Source organism: Apodemus sylvaticus, chromosome 4 (assembly GCF_947179515.1).
Source record: "Apodemus sylvaticus chromosome 4, mApoSyl1.1, whole genome shotgun sequence".
Taxonomy (NCBI): Eukaryota; Metazoa; Chordata; class Mammalia; order Rodentia; family Muridae; genus Apodemus; species Apodemus sylvaticus.
The window spans coordinates 68,369,734-68,395,673 of NC_067475.1; the positions used below are offsets into that span (position 1 = coordinate 68,369,734).

The 25,940-nt window shown below is 43.7% G+C and overlaps 2 protein-coding genes across 9 annotated transcripts in view; both read right to left on the reverse strand.

Annotated features, from left to right (window-relative positions):
• Nucleotides 1-572: 572 nt before the first annotated feature.
• Nucleotides 573-10,739, reverse strand: Ctsk (cathepsin K). The gene is made up of 8 exons (XM_052179782.1): nt 10,415-10,739; nt 8,941-9,061; nt 8,398-8,520; nt 8,163-8,318; nt 7,094-7,312; nt 3,003-3,168; nt 2,708-2,813; nt 573-1,112 (listed from the first exon to the last, which is right to left on the reverse strand). Exons 2-8 carry the CDS (start codon nt 9,058-9,060, stop codon nt 1,013-1,015), a joined length of 990 nt encoding a protein of 329 aa, XP_052035742.1. The 5' UTR covers nt 9,061; nt 10,415-10,739; the 3' UTR covers nt 573-1,012.
• A 1,387-nt stretch (nt 10,740-12,126) lies between these two features.
• Arnt (aryl hydrocarbon receptor nuclear translocator) overlaps nt 12,127-25,940 on the reverse strand; it is a 63,350-nt gene continuing 49,536 nt past the window's right edge. For 4 of the 8 annotated variants that reach the window (XM_052179780.1, XM_052179774.1, XM_052179773.1 and 1 more), the window contains 12 exons: nt 25,684-25,760; nt 24,594-24,728; nt 22,553-22,627; nt 21,352-21,503; nt 19,842-19,952; nt 19,596-19,689; nt 19,157-19,280; nt 18,880-18,982; nt 18,379-18,526; nt 15,775-15,937; nt 15,015-15,181; nt 12,127-14,330 (listed from right to left, as the gene is read on the reverse strand). In XM_052179780.1, coding sequence (XP_052035740.1) covers nt 14,241-14,330; nt 15,015-15,181; nt 15,775-15,937; nt 18,379-18,526; nt 18,880-18,982; nt 19,157-19,280; nt 19,596-19,689; nt 19,842-19,952; nt 21,352-21,503; nt 22,553-22,627; nt 24,594-24,728; nt 25,684-25,760 — 1,439 coding nt within the window. In that variant the 3' untranslated portion in view covers nt 12,127-14,240. Of the gene's footprint in view, nt 14,331-15,014; nt 15,182-15,774; nt 15,938-18,378; nt 18,527-18,879; nt 18,983-19,156; nt 19,281-19,595; nt 19,690-19,840; nt 19,953-21,351; nt 21,504-22,552; nt 22,628-24,593; nt 24,729-25,683; nt 25,761-25,940 lie in introns of all 8 variants that reach the window. The other 4 variants (XM_052179781.1, XM_052179776.1, XM_052179778.1 and 1 more) reach the window with 3 other exon arrangements.

The following is a 25,940-nucleotide window of genomic DNA, read 5'->3' on the forward strand; positions in this document are numbered from 1 at the left end:
ACTGCATTAAAGGTCACAGCCTCAGAAAGGCTGAGAACTGCTGTCAGGGCAGCAATAGGAGCTAAAAACTATGAGCAATGCATCTTTGACCTGGCACAGTGGCGCACAAAAGACACTACAATCCAGCCTGTGGATCTTGAGTTTGAGGCCAGCAAATGCTACACACCAGACTGGTTTGTTTTTCTTGGGGAAAAAAAAAAAGAAAAAAAAAAAAAAGCTTAGACCAGAAGCTCAGTTCATGGTGAAGCTCAGGGTCACAGTAAGTTTGAAAAAACAGCCTTAACCATTCAAGACTTTATCTCAAAATTAAAACAAAACAAAACAACCTCAAGAAATCTGGTTTCAGAAGTTCCCATTGGTTTCTCACTGCTGTGATCCCTCTGCCTCTGCCTCTCAGGTACTGGGACCACAGGCACAGACCACAGTGTCCAGCTTCACAGGCATTTAAATACCGAGAGACGCTTCTGAGGTCCAGTTGACCCCAGAAATGTACCGTTCTCACGACACAGTACGCACCTAATAACCGCTGACTAGCACCATAACTAACAGTATGAATGCAGTGTTCTTTATTAAATTGTAAGTGAGAGATACTTTATTTCAAATGCAAAGAAGGAAACACACAATTTTTTATATCATGTAAATTTGTCACAAAGAATCTTGGATAGATTTGTGCCTCTCAGAGGAAGACTGAATTGTGCACTGGTATATATAGAAGACAGGGGCTTGGGAGGGTCCCTCAGTCCTCCAGGCTGCTGGAGGACTCCAGCATCTACCAGCAGAGTCCACGACTCTCAGAAAATGCCTTGTCGTGTCCACAAAGAAAAGGGCTCAGGGTGGAGAAGAGGGAAGCAGAGGTGTCACGGGACGCACCAGTAAGAGGAGACATGAGACAACCTCAGCATCAATGTTCCTCTCAGGAACCCCGGGCATGCGTGCGGAGTCCCTTCCAAGGCCACCATCGTCTTGCACCGTTGAGGAAGGAATGTGAGAAGGAACAGCCGGCTGGCACCACTCACATCTTGGGGAAGCTGGCCAGATTGGTAATGCCACAGGCGTTGTTCTTGTTTCGGGCCAAGAGAACATACCCTTTGTTTCCCCAGCCTTCTCCCCAGCTGTGGAACCAATCAAGAGAAATGCATAGGATCTTAATTTATATAGTCATTAAAACTCTTACTGAGCCGGGCGGTGGTGGCGCACACCTGTAATCCCAGCACTTGGGAGGCAGAGGCAGGCGGATTTCTGAGTTTGAGGCCAGCCTGGTCGACAGAGTGAATTCCAGGACATCCAGGGCTACACAGAGAAACCCTGTCTCAAAAAAAACAAATCAAACAAACAAATAAACACCCCACTTACTGTATTTTACTAAGTACTGTGTGTGTGTGTGTGTGTGTAAAGTCAAACCAGGCAGGGGCAGCATATGCCTTTAATCGCAGCACTTTGAAGGTAGAGGCAAGGCAGGTGGATCTCTGTGAGTTTGAGGCCAACCTGACCTTCACATCGAGTTCCAGGACAGTCAGAACACAGACTGTCACACAGACACACAGAGAAACACAGTCTGAAAAAAACAGCAAAAACAAAAATAAAGTCAAGATGTGGAAAGAAGGCACGCTATCCCGGTTGGTTTTGTAACAGTCAGTGTTAATTGCCAACTTAACAGAAACTAGACCCAGTTAGAGATGGGCCTCGGGGAATTCTCTCGACTGTTAATTGATGTGGGAGACTCTTTCCTGGACAGATCCTGCACTGTATAAATGGCGAAACCGAGCAGAACATACTCATTGCGTTCACTGCTCTGCTCTTGATTACAGATGGGATGTGTCAGCGGCTGCAGGCTCTGGCCACCCTGCTCTCTGCAACTGTAGAATAAGCCCTCTCTTCCTCAGTTATTTTGTCAGAACATTTTATCACAGCAACAGAAGAAACTGAGACAGGTCTTAAAGACACTAGAGATGGCTTCTGACAAAGATGGTAAGGCAGAGGTGGGTGATCTCTCTGAGTTCGAGGCCAGCCGGGCCTACACAGAGAGTTCCAGGACAGCCACAGCTACACAGGGAGACCCTGTCTCAGGTGGGAGGGAGGCCGTGAGTGGGTGGCACATGCTTTTAACCCCAGCACTACTCAGGAGGCAGACGCAGGCAGATCGCTGTGCGGTCCATCCTAGCTTGGCCTGCACAGCAGGGGCTGCGTAACGAAGCCCTATCTCAAAAAGCAGAGGGGGAAGAGGGATAGAGACAGGGATGAAGGAAGGGAAGAGGTGTGTGCGCGGCTGAGCGAGCGAGCAGGCTTTAGGTCTGTGGAGTGGCAGGACGGTGCTGAGGAAGTGACAGGGAAGGCAGATGGGAGGGTGCCACGTGATAGGACAACGTGACTCCTCCAAACCAGGGTCTGTGACAGACTGAGCCGGGAGACAGACAAGGAGAGGTGGAGTTAGACAAGGTTCAGGCCATATTGAGCTCAAGGCTAGCCTGAGCTACAAGAGAGCCTGTCTCAAAAATTCACAACCGATCAACCAAACAAAACATCGAGTCAAATGAGACGGCTGGGGATGACCGGTCAGTTAAGTCCGACTAGGCTGTGAGAGCCGACACAAACGTCTGTCTGTCTGCGGGCGCTACTAGGCCTCCTGCCCAAGGGGCGCTGAACAGAACACACTTGGAGCATTGTCTGCCCATCATGTTAGTTTCGTAATTAACAAGGTCGCTGTTACCTGTTCTTAATGATCCAGTGTTTGCTTCCCTTCTGGGTGCCGTAGCCCACCACGAGCACTGCATGGTTCACATTATCACGGTCACAATTTTCATCATAGTACACACCTACAAAACAGACCACGGCTGAGGTTCTTCGCAGCGTAGGACAGGCCCTGTGTGACCCTTGTCTCGTCTCGGGATTCACAGCCGAGACTCCCTGCACTGGCGGAGTCTGACCGCGAGCACTACGCGCTCAGTTGTCTTGGGGCCACGCCCACGCCCTAGATGAGGGGGCTCTCGAGGAAGAGGTCTCACCTCTGCTGTAAAACTGGAAAGATGGCAAGCTCGCATCGATGGACACAGAGATGGGTCCCACCCGGGCCACTGCTCTCTTCAGGGCTCTCTCGTTGCCGACAGGGATCTCTCTGTACCCTCTGCATTTAGCTGCCTTCGCTGTGGCGTTGTACATACAGCTTTCATCCTGGGAAACGACAGTCAAGGTGGATCAGAGCCGAGCCAATCAACCAGCAGGGAGTTGGTAGGAAACCCACCCGGTGTTGGAGGCAACCAAGTAGTCTTTGGGTCTTACCGTTTTAGAACACTATGAACAAAAGCCAGGTATGGGAATGTAAACGTGTAATCTCTTCAATCAAGAGGCTGAGGCAGGAGGATTGCCATGAGGTAAAGGCCAGCCTGAGCTACACAGTATAATACTGTACTTAATTAAAAACAAAAAGACCAAAAATATATGTAAAATAATAAAAATTAAAAAAACTCAAATGGTTTCCTGCTTTCTAGAGTTCACAAAAAACAACTCCAGAAGAAAAAGATACTTTCTTTCCTTTCTTTCTTTCCTTCTTTCTTTCTTTTTTCTTTTTTTGGTTTTTCGAGACAGGGTTTCTCCATGTAGCCCTGGCTGTCCTGGAACTCACTCTGTAGACCAGGCTGGCCTAGAACTCAGAAATCCGCCTGCCTCTGCCTCCCAAGTGCTGGGACTAAAGGTGTGCGCCACCATCGCCCAGGTCTTTTTTCCCTTTCTATGTATTTCTTTGTTTGTGTATCTTGTCTGTCTGTGTATGGAGGCGTGTGTGCACCTATGTGTGTACACACTCTCATGAATGCTAGAAAAAGGCACTGGATCCCTGGAAGCTAGAGTTACAGGCAGCTGTGAACCGGCTCATGTGGGTACTGGGAATAGATAAAGGTTGCCTGGAAGAGAAAGCAAGCACTCTTAACCACTGAGCCATCTCTCCAATTCTTTGTAATTGTCATCATCTTCTTTTCTTTCTTTAAGAGATGGCCTCGGTGCAGTGTACGACTCAGGGTTCCAGGATGAGGTAAAGTCTTAGCTGGGTCAGAGCCAGGACAAGCACACAGCGTGACATGAGAATAAATGACGTGCTAAGTGACGTAGCTTGTGAGCTTCTGAGAGCGCGCCTTTGCAAGCCTCACAGTATGAGGTCTTGTCAGGGTGGTATGCTCTTCATACTAGACCTTAAACACCCTAAAGTCGTACCTAAAAGAACACATATCTAAATAACCACAGTACTGCCAACAGTTGATGGGACAGTCTAAGGTTACAGTGATTTACTGCCTTCATTTCTCAAAATCTGTTCTCTGCCACGTGATTCTGATATTAAACTGCTCAGATCAACCAGACATAGTAGCGCAGCCCTGCAACCTCAGCATGACACAAGAGGATGTCAGCCTTGGTGCAGCATGGTCGGAAGGAAGGAAGGAAGGAGGAAGGGAGGGAAGAAGGGAGAGACAGAGAGAGAGAAAGGGAAGGAAAGAAAAGAAAAGAGAGGCACAAATGAAATATGCAATCTACAAATGAAAAAAAGTATCTTGTGAATGAACTTAAAAGAAAATCAGGCCTCGCATGGTACAGACTCTGAGCCCAGCACTAAGAAGGGAGAGCATTGACTGTTTTTCCAGAGGTCCTGAGTTCATTCCCACCAATCACATGATGGCTCACAACCATCTACAACAGGTCCAATGCCCTTGTACTCACATACATAAAATAAGTTAGAAAACTCCCAGGTGGTAGACTATTGATGAGTACTGTACCTCAATCATTAAAATCCCAAACTAGGTCCAGTCACAAGAGTCTTCAAGTGCTTCCCCAAACCCAGGCATGTGACAGGTCATAAGAGTCTAGCTTGACCAACCACACCCCCACACTCCATTTACTTCCATAAATAACATGTGAGGAATTAGGAAATGAGGAACTCTGGAACACAAAGGATATTACCACAGATATAGGCTCTGGATTCCTGGCACAGACCCCAGAATTCCTAGAGTTATCAATGTACCACACGAGTAGAGAGACCCAGGTCCACAATTGAACTGTTCAAAGTTCATAATCCCTTTATCTCCTTTTAACTGGGAGAACATACTGGGGAAAGACATCAGGACGTCCCACAATAGCTTCAAATCCAAGAACACTTCTGTGAGATGAGATAACCTCCTCTCCCAGTCAGTGTGAGTGGTAGTCGATTGGATCTCTGTGTGTCCAGGGCAGTCTGGAGTATAATATTAACACACACACACACTCTCTACACACACACCAGGACATAAACACTATTTTTCTACACGCTGGTTGGTATAATGCTGGAGTCATGAGAGCCGGGCTGGCAGGGCAGCTCTGATATCCTGAGTCTCTGTCTGGGTCCCAGCGCCCACATGGCAACTGTAACAATAGTTCCAGGGAATCCAATGTCCTTCTAACTTCTAGGGGTACTGGGGACACACATGATATCTGTACATATATACAGGCAAAAACCTCATATACATAAAATTAAAAAAACTTCTAAAAAGACATATGCTGTCATTTGTTAAGTGACTAATTATTGGTTCTTTGGTATATACTTTTCTCAAATATATCCTTAAATTGCTGAGTGGGAAATATATTTAATAATGTCAGTAAATCAACAAGCAACAGATTCTATATAGAGGGTCTCTCCTTCTTTACTTTTTATTTTGGATTTTGGTTTTTTGTTCCATCCTCTACTCAGAGAGGGTCTCATGTAGTTCAGGCTGGCTACGTTCAGATTCCCCAGCTAGTTTTGGGTGGTCTTGAACTCCTAACCCTCCTTCCTCCACCTCCCATGTGCTGGAATTACAGGCATCCACACTGGGCCCCTCATTATCAGTTTAGAAGAAGTACAGAGGACCAGGAGGAGGTACTGATGAGGGTCAAGGGGATTTTGTATATACGGCAGTAGGAGTATAATTTCTAGCAACAGTTTGGCATTATATAGTAAGTGTGAGGATATATAAGCTCCCACACTTAGGTGACTATGTTACAAAGTGATGTCCCCTAGTTTCCATCTTGCACGGGTGCACAGGAGGAAAGGCTGTGGTAGACAAGCAGGCCCAGCAGACCCTGCTGAGGTACTGGCGAGATGGCTTAGTTGGTAAAACTTTAGCTAAATAAGCTCATAACTAGAATTTGATCCTCAGGACCTACAGAAGGATCTCGAGAATCCACAAAGTTTCTCTACTTCATGTGCGCGCTATGGTGCAAGCCCAGCTGTACGTGCACTCAGGTTACATATATACAGATATACACAATAATACAGTTTCTAAAATCTTGGTTTTGCTACATACGGGAGTATGAATTTGAGTATATTATGACATCTCCTTAAATGTCAGGCAACAGCTGATCTGTTAAGAAAACACAATGAGTACATACTTTCACACGTAGTTGCCTACATTTCTATCACTGAAACTTGCAGTTCCTCTTGCAAAGGTCCATATCACAGGGCGTTCTACTACCCATCAGTCCCAACTGTATTAAAAACATCACGAGGCTAAAGAGATGGCTCAAAGTTGTCCAAGATTATGAGAATTTTGGCCTTCTATAGCAAATAATTCTATTAAGAAAGCAGGATAGCCATGTCTGGAACCCAGGCCTGCGACCCAACACTTGGAAGCTTGCGGTAGGAAGAATTCACAGCCGCTTTCGGCTACACAGTATGTCCAAGGACAACATGGGCTACATGAGATCTCGTCTACACAGTATATCCAAGGACAACATGGGCTGCATGAGATCTTGTCTACACAGTATGTCTAAGGACAACATGGGCTACATGAGATCTCGTCTACACAGTATATCCAAGGACAACATGGGCTGCATGAGATCTTGTCTACACAGTATGTCCAAGGACAACATGGGCTGCATGAGATCTCGTCTACACAGTATGTCCAAGGACAACATGGGCTGCATGAGATCTCGTCTCAGAAAAGGGAAGGCCATCCTAGGATACCTGGTTGATCAGCTTGGGATACAGCGTAAGATACTGTCTCAAAATTAAAAGGAAAAAAGGGAGGGGACAGGATACAGTAACAGAAAACAAAACCATGGGGTGGGGGAACCAGCACTGCACACCGCGGCGTCTCACCTGCCCCACATATGGGTAAGAGGCTTCAGAGTCAATGCCTCCATTCTGCTGCACGTATTGGAAGGCAGTGGTCATATAGCCGCCTCCGCAGCCGTAATTCTCAGACACACAGTCCACAAGATTCTGGGGACTCAGAGCTAAGAGTTTCCCAGTTTTCTTCTTGAGTTGGCCCTCCAGGGCACCGGCAGAGCTGAAAGCCCAGCAGGAACCACACTGGCCCTGAGGAACATACAGAGAAACTGTCAGCCATCACTCTTCTCAGAGGGTGTGTCTTTCTGCCAGCCTGAGACAACTCCACACACTTTATGACGTAAAACACGCTGTCTTTGTTGTGAATCCCTGTTATTGTCCCCATTGATGACAACTGTGACCACTCTCTCCTTTAACTGAAGTCAGGTACAGTGGGGACTTCATCACTTTGGAGATAGTTCTCCTGAATTTTAACCCTGACTTTGCATACTAGAAACCTGATTTCAATCAGTTCCTGACGTCTGTGCCTCAGCCTCCTTTATAATGAGACTAAGCTGGCCTTGCTGGGACATATGTGTAACGCCATCACGTGGGTGGCAGAGGCAACAGGACCAGAGGCCAAAAGGTCAGTCTCAGCTACAGACTGAGTTGGAGGTCAGCCTGGGCAAAAGACCTTGTGTCTCAAAAGAACAAGAAAATGAGTGATATTAAAGTTAATGAGATTCCTGTGAGCACCAAGAGATTCCTTTCACATGACAATTATAGACACTACTTATGCACAGCAGTCTCTCAGAAGTGTCAGCCTCTATTAGGGTTTGTTCTCCTGGATTGCAGAATTTTCTCTTTCCGAGATTTTCTATTTTTTAAGAATGAGACTTTCTTGAGGATCAAGGCAGCACCTTAGGTCTTGAAGTTTTAGCCCACAGCTTAGTGTAAAAATTTAAAAGTAGAAAAAAAAACTAAATATACAAAATAGGTAATGAATTAAATAATGGAATGTTTTATATTCTTGTAGTATGAGATATACCCCAGTTCAGGTCAGATTACCACACACACACACACACACACACACACACACACACACCACACACAAAGGCACCTGGTTTTTGACTGGAGTAACATATCCTTTCTTTCGATAGTCGACAGAGTCGGGGACTCTGCCTTCCCACTCTGGGGTATAGAGAGTGTCATTACTGTAGGAACGCGAGGGCGGTATTCTGAGTCCAGTCATCTTCTGAACCACTTCTTCACTGGTCTGAGACAGAGGAGCATGCCAAGCATTAGCCGGGACCAGGGTAAAGACAGGGTGGGCCTGGACCTGAGAGGCAACTCACCATGTCTCCCAAGTGATTCATAGCCAGTTCATATGTATGGACACCAAGAGAGGCCTCAAGATTATGGACAGAGATTTGCTTTAGGTTTTTTTCCCAAATTAAACGCCGAGAGATTTCATCCACCTAAACAGGATAGTCAGTAAATTTGTAGATTGTGTAGTTATATATGTGGTTATAGAAGAAAACATACAACATAAACAGAAAATACAATCTAACTGGGGAACTATAGACTCCTAAGGGTACACATATAAAAGCTTATGCAGAGGTCTAGAGAGACCATAGAATAACACCATTACTATGAGAAGTATTCCCTAAAACTGTTTCCCTACACACACACAGCCCCATCTATGGTCCTGGGTGTTAGACTCAGAGCCATGTACACGCTAGACCAGCAATGCGTTCCTGAGCTCCCATCCAGCGAATGCATGTGGAAAGCAGATAGAATGACTGAAGCACAGAGGAAAAGCTAGCTGCAGAGTCAGAGAACGGGACTGCTTCTTGGGGTAAAGCTCTGAAGGGAATCTAGATGCAGGCCCCGGGTACCTTGCTGTTGTACTGCTTCCTGTGGGTCTTCTTCCAGAGCTCCCACTGGGTGCCCAGCATTTCCTCCGGGTATAGAGCAAAGCTCACCATGGGTAGCAGCAGCAACTTGAACACCCACATCCTGGTGAAAGGAATAATTAGGGGAGATTTCCACTGGCAGAAATTCATAGGTTGGCTTTAGATGGCAGCCAGACAAGTTATTAGGAAAGTAGCTTTTAACCTTTTAGAAGCTTTAAATTTTCTACCAGAAAATTGCACACAAACACACACACAGACTTTCTCCATTTTAGAGACAAGGTCTTGTTATGTATGTCTTTGCTGGCCTTGAGCTCACTAAGTTGACCAAGATGGCTTTGAATTTAAAGATCTACCCTCTCCACCCTGGGCCAGGATAAAAGCGTGAGGCACTATGCCCTATGAGACAGACACACTGGCTGTATGTGGAGAACAGGGAACTGCAGGGGGTTCTCACTCATGACAGACAGAAGCAGGGGAGGTGCTGGACCATGACTTCGATCATTAACTCCAGGATGTACCACCAGCACTGCACACACTGCAGACAAGCACAGTGGGTAGAAGTAACTGGGAAAGGCTCGGCAGTGTTCCCCCAGTGTCCCCGGCAAGGGAGTTCACAGACAGAATAAGCACAGCGAGCGGTTCGGTCAGAGCTACAGCGCGCCTCACTTCACGCTTTGTGCGTGGTATTCTGCCGTGCCAGGAGCGGACAGGCCCTTTGGTATATTTATACAGGGTCACTGTATCGTCATCTGCCTTTTCCACCTTGTTCTTTCCATCTCCTCTCCTTCAGGCAGGAAATGGCTCTAATCACAACCAGATGTCGTCGCTAAGTAGCTTTTCTTTTCTTCTTTTCCCCAAAACAGCGACGTGGCTGGTTCACAGGGCAAAAACCTCAGACACTATGGGGGTGGAGGATGGAAGAACAGTATTCTGTAATGATCGAGCGCATAGCTCACAGCTTTCCAGGCATTTGCTCTGGCTCCATTAATTTCTTGTGTTGGCTTAATTGCAAGTTCTTAAGTTTAAAAACCATTTCCCATCACCAGCACATCTTATGACTTTGTGCAACGCTGACTACATTTTTATGTACTCTTTGCAAAGCAACAGAATATCCTGCAGAACATTTAGCAACTGGAGCGTTCCAGGCTTGGAGGTGGCTGGTAATTGTTCTTCCCCGGGAGTCAGGAGTCGGTTAACGCTTAAGTTGGACAGAGCTCAGGAAGAGCCCACTCTCGAGACAGGCTTGCCCAGTCCTCTTCATCTGCTTTACCAGCAGCCACATATAGAATCCTGAAGATTTCCAGACACATTTAGCCAGAAAATAAACTAAGGATTTTGTTGTTATCCAGGGTATTTAAATTATTTGTTCCCTGATTCACTATATCCTTTCTCTTCTTAAAATAAGGTTAACTGGTAGGAACAAGCCGCTGAAAGAAGCAGAAGTTAGACATGTTACCTGCTGTGGAGAATCTGTTGTCTAGGCTCGTTGCAGACAGGAAGTGTAGCTACCGTGAGTGGAAGACTAAGGGTGCTAGATTTATTCTGTGAGGATTGCGGAAGTCGACTCCAGCAGTGGCTGGAAAATCTGGATAAGGGAGGGAGTCAGGGATAGGATGAAGGGGGTGGTTAGGAAAGGAAGGAAGGGCCCACATTTGCAGTGTGTATACAGACAGTATCATATGCCAGTAAGGATAGCTGCTAAGGGCTTAGTTTCATCTGACTGTCTTTGGGGGCAAAAATAAGACAGCACACTATTCAAATTGAGACTTTGGTGGGGAGATTTAAGGACACAGCCGTAGTTGTCTCCATCCTTTCTCAAAATGTCTTGCTGGCTATTTCCATCTTTTCAAGCCACCTCCTTCCCCTGACCGTTTCCAACGCTGTCAGATCCTCTTCTGAGATGATAGGGGTCGGGTGAAGTGGGGAGTCAAGGCTCGAACTGTAAGTCTCTAATTTAAACATTTAAAAAAAAATTGTGACTGTTGCCTATTAACTGTTTCTGGGCAGGGAGCAGTTTTTCTAACCCATTATGGCGGCACAGAGAGGGGGAGGTGCTGCCCACAAAGTCCAGGTGAGATGGCTTTAAAGAGCCAGCCAGTCGAGTGTGTACGGTGGTGCAGTAAACCCAGCTACTCGGGAGGCTAAAGCAAAGCCATAGCTGGCTGTGGGCACACCCCTCTCCCCCCAACACACACACTGGGCAGCAGGGGTGGGTGGTTCTCTGTGAGGTCAATGCCAAATGAGTCTACAAAGTGAGTCTAAAGACAGCCAAGGCCATACAGTGAGAAGTCTCTAAATAAGAGCATACTTACAAGTTCAACTTAGTCTAGGCAATTTAGTGAGCTCCTGTCTAAAAACAAAAATGGCTGCATCGCCAGCCCAGGAACGGCACCACCCACAGTAAGTTGGGCTCTCTCCCATCAACCATTAAAACATGCCCTACAGGGCTGGAGAAAACTCAGCAGGTAAGAGTACTGCCTGTTCTCCCAGAGGTCCTGAGTTCAATTTCAGACAACCACATGGTGGCTCACAACTATCTGTAATGGGTCCAATGCTCTCTTCTGGTGTGTCTGAAGACATCGAAAGTGTACTCACATACATAAAATGAATTTTAAAAAAAGATTCTAGTTGCTTAAATGGAGGATAAAAGTAAATTAGCAAAAGCTAAACAAAGATGGAGGAACATAATTCAGTGATGCTGGGCTTTCCTAACATTCTGAGGCCCAAGGATCAATGCCCAACATAACAGTAAGGAAAGAAAATTGACCCAATGTAGCATCTAATTATTTACAATACCTGAATCTACATTAATGGATTCACATGTGACTCTACGGCTAAACTCTCAGGCGGTAGAGAATGTTGATGAGTACTGTACCTCAATCATTAAAATCCCAAACTAGGTCCAGTCACAAGAGTCTCCAAGCAGTTCCCCAAAACCCAGGCATGTGACAGGTCATAAGAGTCTAGCTTGACCAACCACACCCCCAAACTCCACTTACTTCCATAAATAACATGTGTGGAATTAGGAAATGAGGAACTCTGGAACACAAAGGATATTACCACAGATACAGGCTCAATTTCTAGCTGGATTCCTGGCACAGACCTCAGAATTCCTAAAGTTATCAATGTACCACACGAGTAGAGAGACCCAGGTCCACAATTGAACTGTTCAAAGTTCACAATCCCTTTATCTTCTTTTAACTGGGATAACATACTGGGAAAGACATCAGGATGTCCCACAATGGCTTCAAATCCAAGAACACTTCTGTGAGATGAGATACCCCGTCTCCCAGACAGTGAGTAGTAGTCTACTGAGCACTGCCGATGTGTCAGCATCAGGTGGGTCCACGAGCCCAGGGTGCTAAGTGACCAGCCCTGTGAGCTCAGAGTCCTGACATGAAGACTCAACTACACTCTGTGCCTGTGTGTGCTATGAATGTTTAGTTGTGTATGTATGTCTGTAATGGGTTAGGGAGCCGCAATCAATGCCACACAACACAACACACTTTATAAAAGAAAAAATACTTTGTTTTAAAATCTTTGCTACATATCATTATTTTTGCCACTGTTAAGGCTTAGCACAGATGGCTAACAAGAAAAAACAATCAAAAATAAAACCCTGAAGGAAAAGCAGAACAAACCCCTCAGGAGCTCCTCCCCCCCCACCCTTCCTCAAAAGCCCTGTAATAACTGTACATCAGAGTTCAGATCACATTTAAAAACAAGTTGATTATTAAAAAACAAGTATTTCATTGGAAACTCAACTTTTTGGTTCAGTAAAATGTGATATAAATATATATGTATACTGTATATGTGCACATAGAATAAAAAAATAGCCTCCTTTTTCACTCTATCGCCTGACACAAGGCTGGAGACAGATGAAGGGGACTTAGTGACAGTCCCCAGCCTCTCTCTGAGCCTTTCTACCTGGGCTTCTCATCCCCCATCAATACACATAACAGATCTTTTCCATATTAATTTAATCTTTGACAGGAGCCAGTTTAAGAGGAAAAAAGAAATGGCTGTTGATCTAGGAGACTCACCTGAGGACGGTAAAGGGTGAAGGCAGTAGCCTGCATCTGCATCTCTATGGCTATATAATCAAGTGACCCTGTAGGATTTAAGTCGACCTAACACAGACTTAGATTGGTGCTCTAAAACAAAACCTAAAATTGTTTTGGTGAAAGGAGAGGCTACTGTGCAGAGGCTTTCTATCTGGTTTACATACTCGTAAGTAAGGACTTTCACTCAAAACAGCTAATCCAAGAAGTTGAGTTTCCATGCAGAAATAACCTCTCCAGAACACACGTGTGACTCTGACAGAAAAATGCAGCATTATCCTTATGGGCAAGTCTGGGATCTCTGACAGTATTTATGTAGCCAACATATTTTGGTAATATCTGCAGATCTTCCCAATAAGTTGAAAGCACCAAAGAGCAGGAGTAATCCAGTTTGATCATTGAATGTGTCTGAATTAGACCAACCCTATTAACAGAAGGCTGGGTGTTGGCCTCCAGTTCCATTTTCGCTGGGTATGAATTTAAGTGCAGCAAAGACTTAATTTAAATACTCTTTGGCTGCAACACTAAATAGAAAAATACCTGGAAAAATTAATTTTCTTAGGACACTTTGAAGAGCAAGCAGGAAGACAAAGATGATCTGGGACAGATTTTGCATATACTCTCTAACAGGGAGAAAAAACAAAACAGAGCTCAAATGCCCTCTCTCTGTCTGTCTGTCTCTGTCTCTCTCTCTCACACACACACTCTCTCTCACACTCTCTCTCTCTCTCTCTCACACACACACACACACACACACACACACACACACACACACACATATTCATTCTCTTTCAGGAGACTGCTCACTTCCTAAGGCTCCACACACACCACACCGTATTTCGTGAGCCTCAGTTATGAGGACATTTCTCCTCTCCTCCACTCACAATTTCTATCCAAACAAGCCACAGTATCCAATCAGTGGCTGCCAGATTCTTCTTCTGCCCCTTGACTCCAGCACAAATAATTTCTGTGCAACTTCTGGTCAGAAAATATAAGGACAGGAATTCTAACCTCACCTATCCTCAAAATTTCAGAGGATCCTAAAAGCCTGGGACATTCATTTAATTTCTTCTATAACGTTATTTCAGAGAGTCAAGGGGTAAAGGGTACATATCAGGGGTGAGGGAAGGGAAGGGAGAGGAACTTTTATTCTGTTTACAAAGATTTGCTTTTAAAAACAAACAGTGATTTCCCCCCACCCTTTTCCTCACCCCGACAGTTCTATTCAGAAAAGGGGGGAAACATAGTTAGATCAGGGAACTCTTCACTGTTGTAGGTGTTGCTCTGGTCTCCCAGCATGGACAGCATTTCCTGATGAGGAAAAGGTTAGACTTGGGTTACACACCCTTATTTAATGAGTTCCCTTCAAGCACCCCCTCCCCACCCACACTGCCACCACTCCTGAGCTGTTCAAGTCTGGATGCCAAGTTCTCTTGGCCTTCCTCTTCTGAGAGCTCACTCCTCACCGCAGCCTCTTCCCTCCTTCTCTAGCTTCCTCCCAAGTTCCTTTATTTTCCTCTTTTCTAGTCCTCAATATTTTCAATGGAAGAAATATGCATGCCAACATTTCGGTTAAACCCTGCAGGCACATCTGAAATGTATCTAATCACATTTGGTTTCAACCAAACCCTATGTTGCCTTCTTTTGGTCTTTCTGACTAGCTTCTCTAATATGACCACATTCAATCTTGCAGTTCCCTCAAAGGAAACAGATACTTATAGATATAATCAATATGTTCTACTTCATATATTTTTGTATTATCCTATTTAAATCCATAACTATTACTCTGAGATGTAATTCTCTGGGTAAAAGTTAAAATAATTTTCTTTAGCATCTTTACATGTTGCTTCCCATCAGTAACTGCCTGGTGTGTTTCTAAGTGCTTCAGGTGCTGACATGTGACCTGTCTGCCTGGTCTACTACGAGCCCACCCAACACCACATGCTTCTTTCTCTCTCTCCCCAGACTTTGCTCTCCCCCAAGTTACCCACTCACTTGAAAGACCTCGGGTTGGCTGGGTGCTTGTGCTGACGTCTGCTGAACATGCTGCTCGCTGGAACTAGAGCGGTGATGGGGCTGCTGGCCCTGCCACTGCGGCCAGACGCCGACACCCTCTGCTGTCCGGGTCTGGAACTGTCCTGTTGCCTGTCCAGTCTCAGGAGCTAGAAATAAGGATAAACATGTATAGTTTTAATGGAGAGGAGGAAGCAGCACATTTCCATATACTGCCCAATGCTCTTCTCTCTGTCAATGCTGCTTCTATTTCAAAACTCAGTCTCACATTAAGTTTCATTCCCTAGATAGCATTTCTGAAGAATTCTTTGTTCATTTACATATGCAGTCTATTAAGTCTATTAGGTATATTACATAATATTGTTATAAATATTAAAATAATTCACAAGGTTTTTGTTACAGGAGTTAAAATGGTTTTCCTATTGCATGATTTTCTAACGATCTTTAAGACTCTTACTGCTCTGTGTATGGTGCATGTGAGCGTGTGTACCGTGGCTCACAGTGGAGTCCGCTCTCTCCTGTACATGAACTCAGGTTATCAGGCTTGTGTGTCAAGCACTTTGCCCAATGAGCCATTTGAACAGGCCCTGTGCAAGGCTGTTTAATTTCAAATAGATCTGGACCATGCATTTCCTTATTATTCGGTTAGTACATACAGGACACAGGGGAAGCAATCATAACTACCAAGCCCCCCTTCTTTAGGAGTCTGATTTTCCCGTTGTTTTCCCTTGTCTGAACTTACCGAAGTTGGACCCCCGGCTGGGGAGAGAAGGGTAGGCAGCAGCACTGGGCGAGGCGGTGGGAGCACCCGGCAGGGACAGGGCACTGAAGGAGGAGGAGGTCTGAAAGCTGTTCACACCAAACTGAGAAGAACGAGTCTTGGCTGTGGCCTGGGTGGGCACCTGCTAAAGAAGGGGACACAGAACGAGGGACTACTAACTGCGCTGCATTCCTGTAAGTCAATACTCATCAACCATACATTCTTCCAAACACAACTCATTACCTGCCTCTAATGTATACTTGTGATTAACTCCCAATTCCTCCTAAAACTATTTTTTTTTAGGCAATAAAAGTGAAAAAGAAAAAAAGAATTTCACATCGTGCTAATGAGATGGGAAAGGCTGAAGAAAAAGAGGGACTGGCTGGTTAGAGGGAGAGCTATCACTGGATCTGGAGTAGAACAACAGGTTATGATCAAAATACACTAGATAGTGTCAGTGTGGTGCACAGGCCTTTAATCCCAGCACTCAGGAGGCAGAGACAGAGGCAGACAAACCTCTTGGGAGTTCAAAGTCAGCCTGGTCTACAAAGTCAAGTTAAGGACAGCCAGGACTCTGTTACACAGAGAAACTCTGTCTCAAAAAAACCCAAAACAAAACAACTATATACATACATGAAAACATTATTTAAAACCCATTCCCATATATAATCAGCTCATAAAATTATGACAATAGAAAGCATGTTATAAGCATGTGTGTGCATGTTCAACATACATGTACAGACTAATGTGCACAAACATATGGGAACTAGAGATCAACATGTCTTTACCTCATGTGTGTGTGTATGTTTGTGTGTAACGGTTACATGTACACACAGATGTCAATAACACTGGGTGTCTTCCTTTATTACTCTCCACCTTATTTTGTTTATTATTATTATTATATATTTTTTTCTATTTTCTTTGGAGACAGGGTTTCTCTGTGTAGCCCTGGTGGTCCTCGAACTCACTCTGCAGACCAGGCTAGACTCAAACTCAGAGATCTACCTGAGTCCACCTCCCAAGTGGTGGTATTAATGGTTTCCACCTTATTTTTAGTGTGCATGAGTATGTACACGCATGTTAGAGGATAATATGCAGGAACTGGTTCTCTTTTCCCCGAGTGAACTGGGGATTAAATTCAGCTCATCAGATCCCGTGACAGTGACAAGCATTTTACCGATGGCACCTTCTCTGCAGCCCCAGCAGCACAGTGCTCCAGCACGTACTCACATTCCACGGTTCTGGATCCCTTTCCTAATGGCACAACCATTTCCTTTTTACAGAATGTCTGTGTGTCACAGAGGAATTTGGTGACAATTAGGGAGCTCACACCCACCCTCAGCTCTGTCTTTCTGAGTGCTTCTCTTTCCGCTCTTGACTTTAAGCTTAAATCTGTAAAGGGTCTTTTAATATAAATTCTATATCTATCTCAAAAAGAATAGAAAAAAATAGAAAAAATAAACTAGGAATGAAAGCTCACTAGTAACGTCTCTAGAAGAGACTGTTCCCTGCACAGCGGATGGCGCCTTCTCTTATTTCCATTATCTAGTTTGGGTTTTGTTTGTTCTTTCTTTCTTTCTTTTTTTTTTTTTTTTGGTCTTTTGGATTTGTTTTTTCCGAGACAGGGTTTCTCTGTGTAGCCCTGGCTGTCCTGGAACTCACTCTGTAGACCAGGCTGGCCTCGAACTCAGAAATCCGCCTGCTTCTGCCTCCCAGAGTGCTGGGATTACAGGTGAGGTCACCGCCGCCCAGCTTGTTCTGTTCTTTCTTTTATGAGACAGTTTATCTCACTATGTGGCCCAGGCCCATACTCCTGCCTCTCTGTTGAAATTAGAGCTGTACTTTGTCACACCCCTTACTGTTTATTGATTAAGAAACTAGTTATGGCCTCTAACATTTTTTGTGAAATAATTTCTAGAGACAGTTATAAATACCACAATTTTAAAAGTAACTCCAAGGGAGATGATCTATGCATGCTTGATTATGCCAAGAGCATGAACACCATGGTGTAGCTGTCTTCAACACCACTGCACATCCCGCCAGTCATGTCACGGATGACATTCCTGTCTGTTTTTACACATACACAAAAAGCTATATAGAGAACAATTCCAGAGCCAGGTTTGAGTTTTCATTTTTTCAAACTTTTATAAATTATTATTTATAGGAAAGAAATACACAGTAATAAATAAGTCTAACATATTTACTATATATTATATAGATGGATACTATATTTTTATAAATAAATGAATATAATTACTAATTTTCTACTTTGGTACTGTATTACATAGTCTGAAACAAAGACAACTCTTTGAATTTACTCCAAACAAGCCTGAACTCACGGTTGTCCACACTGCTGTGAATGAGCAGTTCTGACTTAAGGTGAGCATATGAAAACCACAGGCTCTAATGAGATTTCTGGAAATTATCTCTGGCATTTTAATTATCTAGCTGCTCTCAAAAACATGAAAATTAAAAGATGAACAGTAATTGGAAAGGAGGAATCTGACAATAATAAATTTATATGTAGAAAAAAAAGATCCCAACAAGCAAACAACAGCACACAGGGTCAGATGGGGGAGGGTCTACCTGGGCAGAGAAGCCTGGGCGGGGGCTGGAGGTCCAGGTTGGAGCCGACCCCTGGGAAGGGTTGGAGTGACGAGAAATCTGGGCCAACATCTGCCCTGCAGAAGATGATGGCTGGACAATGGTTACAGGAGGGGTAAGGCCACTATTCCTAGGAGGAAACAAACAGGAAAGTGAAGGTTGAAAGGTGACTCCATCACAGATGCTATGAATCAAAGGACACATTCTATCTCTAGATTCCTCCGATTTCTTGGAGTTAAGAAAAACCTGATAAATTTAAAAACACAAGAAGGCCTGACCGCCACACACTGAGCACAAAGAGAACCTAGAGCAAGGCAGGAGAACAGATGCAAAGCCAGGAGGAAAGCAGCTTCTCGTCTCCCTAGGTCCAGTAAGTTCTCCTGCTTTGTCTGAAGTGACCAGAGAAAGCAAGGGAAGAGGATACATGATTCAGCCCTGAATCCTGCAGAGCCCTGGAAAGCAGCACACACATATGGGGCTCACCTGAAATTCTCTGCCGGCCGGGGGTTAGGAGGGAATGAGCTGCCCTGGGAGAATAGCTGTTGGGCGGCAGGGACAGTGCTGGAGGAGATGCCTTTACTCTGATCTGCAGACCAAAAGGAGTTGGGGGGCGGGCGTCAAGGGGCTGTAGCATATAGTTTAATAAATCCCTACTTATTCACGAAGTACTGTAATTTAAGTGGAAGTATGTCGATTGGGCAGTCCCATCAGTAATAATCAAGCTCAGCCTGTAAAAGGAGTCAGCAGAAGAAACCCGTACCTGCATTGATGCTGGAATAGATTTCTGGAAACCTTGGATCTCTGTCCTGCACAAAGAGACCTTCTGACTTCTCAAGGGGCTTGCTATGTTCTGATCCTGCAGCTGCCACAGGCTGGACAGAAACCTATGGAGTAAAATAGTAAAAACAATCAATAATGTTCAATTTTATAGAGAACTTTCTCACTGGCACTGATACTGCTTCTAAGATTTATTTTTGTGTTTTACATTATGTAACTGTGTCTATGTACATGAACATAATGTCTGCGGAGCTAACGTGACAGGTGGCTGTGAGCCACCCACTATGGTTACTAGGAATTGAATTTGGGCTTTCTCCAAGAGCAGTACTCTCTTAACCACGAAACCCTTCTGGCAGTTGTGAGATACAATTTAAAGAAATGTTTAAAGATTGTCTCCTTATAGGAAAAAGGTGCATACTCACCTGGGAATGATTGTAGCTGGCCAGCCCATCTCTTCCTGACACCATATCCAATTCTGTTTGTTGCTGCTGCTGCTGCTGCTGCTGCTGCTGCTGCCTATATATCAAACACCAGTGTGGAAAGCGACAGAGGAAAAGGAAGGAGATTTTTAACAAGGAATTTGGAGAAAGGACTTTAAAAATTAAACCACATGCAGAAACAACAAAAAACACACCCAGCTAGAAGTTAATTATTTCACCATTTCCTACCTGGATGTCAGCTGCCCTGTACCCATCTCTAGGGATAAACTGGCTGTTGGACCTAGCTGTGACCTCTGGATGGTGTTGGACAGTGTAGGCCGTGGTTCCTGGCTAGAGTTTCTAGGAAAATAAGAGTAGACAAAAACACAAAAGGGGAAACAAGGAATGACTCAATACAATAAACTCCATATACTTACTGACCTAAAGGTAAGCAATTACTAACAGATCTTAGTCTAGTCCTATAGGTAACCTATGTATTCAGTGAAAGAGTTTTTGTCTCATATTGCTCTGTTTGGGCATTTTTTTGTCTTATCGGGTCTTTTGCTTATATGTTTTGGTCTCTCTCTCTCTCTCTCTCTCTCTCTCTCTCTCTCTCTCTCTCTCTCTGTGTGTGTGTGTGTGTGTGTATGTGTCTCTCTCTGGTGTGTGTGTGTTTAAGAAGGGAAGAAAGACAGGTCATGGAGTTGAGTAGGTAGGAGGATCTGGAAGGAGCTAGAAGGGGAAAATGTAATCAGAATATGTTATATAAAAACTTACAAGAAAGGCAGTGCTGGCTGGGCAGTGGTGGTGCATGCCTTTAATCCCAGCATTTGGGAGGCAGAGGCAGAGGCAGGTGGATTTCTGAGTTCGAGGTCAGCCTGGTCTACAGAGTGAGTTCCATGACAGCTAGGGCTACACAGAGAAACTCTGTCTCGAAAAAAACCAAAAACCAAAAACCAAAAAAAAAAAAAAAAAAAAAAAGGCAGTGCTGGTCCATGCTTTCAACCCCAGCACTCAGGGAGGTAGGTTGGTTTCTGTGAGTTCAAGGCCAGCCTGGACTAAAAAGTGAGACCCTGCCTCAAAAACAAACAAATATAAAACCCTCCCTAAAAATCCTGAAGTAGGAAAGCAATTCAATAGTATAGCACTTTGCCTGCTGTCTGTACAAAGCCCTGGTTTGACCATCAGCAGTACAGTAAGTACATTAATTATGAAAAAGTAAAATTATAACGAAATAAATAAAACTTAGCTGAAATGAGAACCTTTCCATCTTAAGAACTAATCTTTGAGCACACTGCAGTGGGCGACAGGCTGGGTAGCAGAAGCCCTGCCCACAGCACCAACTACTGCTGCTTAGTCCCCTTCTACCGTGAGCCAATGAGATGGCCTAGTAGGAGAGTGTCAGCTAAGGCTGACATCTTGAGTTCCATGCCTGCGACCTACTTGGTAAAAGGCGTGCTCTGATGTTCAAACACACTGTTACATGCCCTCGCAACACACACAAATTAGTAAATAGATGTCAAAGCAACTAAAGCTCACCTCGTTCTCTACCTCAACTACACAACGCTTACAGAAGCCTCAGAACCTCAGTTAACGTTAAGATTAAATGTTAAATGAGGAATCTCAAACTGATGTTAATTAGTCCAAGCTGGAGAGAAGTCAGCAGGATAAAGCTAAGACCTGACCTGCTGCAGCCGCCCCCCCCCCCCAGGGGTGGCCTGGGATAACTATCCCACACAGGGAAGGCTGAGGGACATACTTCACACTGGTGTTGGTGCAGATGATGTACTCAATTTCATCTGAATAGGGGTTCTGGAAAGTAAAGGAACTCGTTCTCATCCACAGCCATTCTCGGTTCTTGGATCGGAATCGGAACATGACAGACAGCACCTGGCCTTTCAATTTCACCACCTGAAAGGGTTTTCATCCATGAGTGGACTTAAAAAAAAAGAAAGTTAAGTAATAATCTTGCCATGTTTACAACCTCAGGACGCATGTTGTTGCCCCTGAAGCACCAGTCTTTTTCAAATGTTCAAACGAGGAAGATGACATTAAGGGGGCATAGCCATCAGGCTTTGTCCCAGAGCTGTGGTCTGAATGACTGAACAGCTAGAGAAGAGAGCGCCAACGCGATCGAAGAGCGAGGGTTCCCACGTTTCCCCTGAAGTCTGCTGCAGATATGCGCAAGGCGAACTGGCTTTGTAAGTCAGTACTGGATTCCGGGAGGGGGCACTAAACACACTTCACTTAATCAATCCCAGCTCTTCAACTCAAAACTTAACCACTTTGGTTTCCATAAAGGCCCTAAGAGAAGTTTTGTGCTAATTTTTTAGTTCCTGTTCTTATGGAACAGAAGACAATATTTAGTTCTCCATCTCTAACTGTAGAGAATTGGCAACTAACAGCTGTTTCACTGGAACTGTGTCAGACACTGGGCTGTATGAATATGTGCCCACGCCTTACCATACTTGACTTTGCCACAAGCGGCTTCTACCTTAAGTATTGCTACACCCATCATCTCAGTAAGAACAGTATCAAGACTTAATTAACTGATAAAATATAAAGAACTGTTATCTAAAGCCCAGTCCACTTAAATTCTCTAAGTATTTTCAAGAGCTCATGCCTGAAAACTACAGCTTGTTACAACTGAATTAACAGTCAATTAGATATAAAAGAATTCTGAGACAATTTTTCTGCTATAATCTAAGGTAGTAAAGAAGATAATATTTTAAATGCTTTGAAGAGAATTTATTGGATAAAGCTAAAGCAGAAATACCTTGGACTTTATCTGGTTTCAAAGAATTATCATTTTATATTTCTTAGAAATTCATCGATAAGTATAAAGAAAAGTATAGTACCCACCACAGTGCTCAGCTGAACACTGATCAGTAAATATCTGGAATAAACTTGAAGAATTGATCAAAATATGTACTCAGACCCAAACTAGGGAAAAATGTTACCTGCTGAAAGCTGTCTCTTAGAAGTTGTTGGTCTTCAGGATGACAAAATTCTACAATATTCTTTCCTAAGAGCTCCTAGAAGGGAGAGAGAGAAGTAAAAGAAACACTTTTTACGGCTACCCCACCTTCCCGTCTGCTGGAGATGTGATTTCTTCTCTTTATCCTATTATAAACACGTGTGTGGAGAAGCTGTGCCAGTAGATGGCTCAGAGTCCATCTGTGGAACCCACCTGGGAGAACTGACCCCTGCGCTGTGTCCTCCAACCACACTTGCCCTCTATGGGTCAAGTGTGTGCTTGTAGAATGTAACAGAACAATTAGAAACAGAGAGGCTTTTCTCACAAAATCATTTTACCAGCTCTCTTAATGATATCATTTTAGAGAAAAGTCTTGCCAGGCATGTGGCATACTCTAATCTCAGCATCACAGGCTAGGACAGGAAGATTTCCAGGTTGAGGCTAGCCTAGAAAAAGGTGGTGGTTAGGAGAGATGGAGGGATGGAAAGAGCTAAACCTGTAATAACATTAGAGGGCCTGAGTGTGGTCCTTAGAATACATTTTTAAAACACGTAGAAAAAAAGGTATGGGGTGGGACAGAGCAGGAGCCATGACTCATCCCTTAAAAGCACTTCCGGCATTTGCAAAGATCACACACCAGACAGTTAAAAATGAAGAACTAAGTTTAACAATTTACAATCCCTAATCCAACACTTCCTGTAAAGCAGTTGTTATCAAGACTATCATAACCACCCAGAATCCAGCTCCAGGAGATCCAATGCATTCTTCTGGTCTTTGTGGTACCAGGTAAACACATGGTGCACATTCATACATTCAGGCACTCACATATATACATAAAATAAAAAACAGCCAGGCCTTTTAATCTCAGCACTTGGGAGGCAGAGGCAGGCAGATCTCTAAACTCAGGTCAGCCTGGTCTGTATAGAGAGCTCCAGTCACCCAAAGCAACATAGTGAGACACTGTTTCAAAAACAAAAATGAAAAAAAAAAAAGTCAAGTGTAGCATATTCTCATAATTTTAGAGTAAATTATGGGACTCGGTGGCCAGCAAGCCTATATTATTGTGCAAGTTCTAGGCCAATGGGAGGTCTGGCCTCAAAACTAAATGCTGAATGGCACCTGGTGAGCCCCACCCTCCCGAGGTGAGCCCCACCCTCCCAAGGTGTGCTGTGGCTTTCTCACCTATGAGCACAAAGATTTTCTTCTAAAAGGTGTTTCCAACTTTATTACTTATACATTTAGGGCTTTGAGGGGGTTTTGTCTATGGTGTGATGATTCTTTAGGGTGGTGGGTGTGGTGTATATAGGATCTGATATCTACACTACCATTTGTTAGATCTTTTCCCCTTGAAATGTCTAAGCACCTTTGCTGAAAATCCAATTATCAATGTAAAAAAGACTCCTTAGTGTACTCATCAGAATAGATCAGGACATTAACACCACACAGTCTTGATCACAGCAGCATTACAGAAGTGTTGGATCTGGGTGTAGGTAAATTCTCCTATTTCATTCTCCATTTTCTGGAGATTTTTTAACTGACCATTTCACATACTCATAGCCAGGCTCATATAGATAACAGAGACCATGTAAGTCAGGGGTAGTTAACTGATATACTACTGTATGAGAATTTTAATAACCAGTGCTATATTTACATTTATTACAGGCCATTATTCCATTAGTAATTACATAAATTACTAAAATATAGGAATTATATAAATTGTTATACTAGAATAATTAAAATAAGGAGTTTTAAATTATCTGTATTGATATTAGTAATAAAAACTATGTATTTATACCTACTATTTCCACATGGTTTTATAAACTGTCTTCCTCTATATATATAGAGAGAGTGTGTTTGTAGGAAGCTGGGACTAGATTTTGCTACTAGCAAAATAGGATTCTCTCTTTTTCTGACCTGGACTGCTATATCTTAGTCATCTCTGGAATTGATGGCCATGGAACCTCAACCCCGGTAACAGAAAACAGAGGTCTAAGTATTAGTAACGCAGAAGCTATATTCCTCACCTGTGGCTGGTAGCCAACAGTAGCCACACAACGATGATCTACAAAAGTGAATATCCCTTCAATGTTGTGTCGGGAGATGAACTCTGTTGGCTGACCAACGTTACTCATGTCTGTACAGTTGGGAGAACTTGTTACCTAAGAAAGGAGAGATAAAACCAGCCAAAATAATACTATTACTTACATAAATATTTTTAATATCTTCATGAGTATCTGTGTAGATATGAAGCTGCCAGATTTAGAAACTTCTTAGAAGTTTCACCCAAAAATACAAAAATGTCAATCCCAATGACAGGCATAAACTCTAACTCTACTCCTACATAAGTTCTCTTACCAAGTTGGTAAAGTAAGAAAATACTGAATGTAACCCTAAACCACCTACTTTTTATTTGGTTAACCCACATTCATTATTCAAAGTGGTTCAAGTTTCTTCTGAGAAACTAAACTGTGAAAATAATCAAAACAAGGGCTAGAGAGGTGGCTCAGTGTTAAGAGCACTGACTGCTTTCCAAAATAGCCGAGGTCCATCCCTAGCACCCACGACTGTCTGGAACTCCAGTTCCAGGGGTTCAGTAACCTCTTCTAGACTCCTTAGGTACCAGGCACGCAAGTGGTGCACAGACACACATGAAAACAAAACACCCATAAACATAAAATAAAAACTTTAAGATGTTGTAAATTATTATAAAGCATGTAATGACATAATAAAAATGACTGTTCTTATTTTACATAGGAACAAAAGAAATTAATTGGAAAAAGAAAAGTAAATACTGTAAAGCTAAAAATAACAATGTCGAGGGGGCCGAGGGGAGCCTGGCACGGCGACTGGTGCCCATCTCTCCTCTCAGCATGCAGGAGGCTTTAGTAGAAGGATCCCTTAAACCAAGAAGCTAGAGGCCTAGGAAACTCAGGGAAGAGTCATTAGAAATATCAACAACAAAAAGATTACCACCCTCTCTCATGCTCATAATTTTAGCTAAATCTGAGAGTAGCAATGTTTACTATAAATATCATATTATTTTAGATCTTGAGTTTTATGGAATTTTCCTATGTAGTCACAGAGAAAGACCTAGATGTGAAGACTCATACTTGCCTGCAGCCTGCCAATGGCCACCAGGCAGAACTTGCTCCCCTGGCCGGCCTCTGGATCATCGTCTGGGAGGGAGACACCTTCATGAAGAAAAAGGAGAATGACTCAGATCACAAATTCAAATCCCTTTAAAGGCAAGCCACTGAAGACTTGCTAATATATTTCCCTATGACGATGCTAAGTATAAAATAATCAATTTAAAAAGATAATCAGTTATACAGGATTTATTATGTATATTAGTCACTGTTTCATGTGTGTGT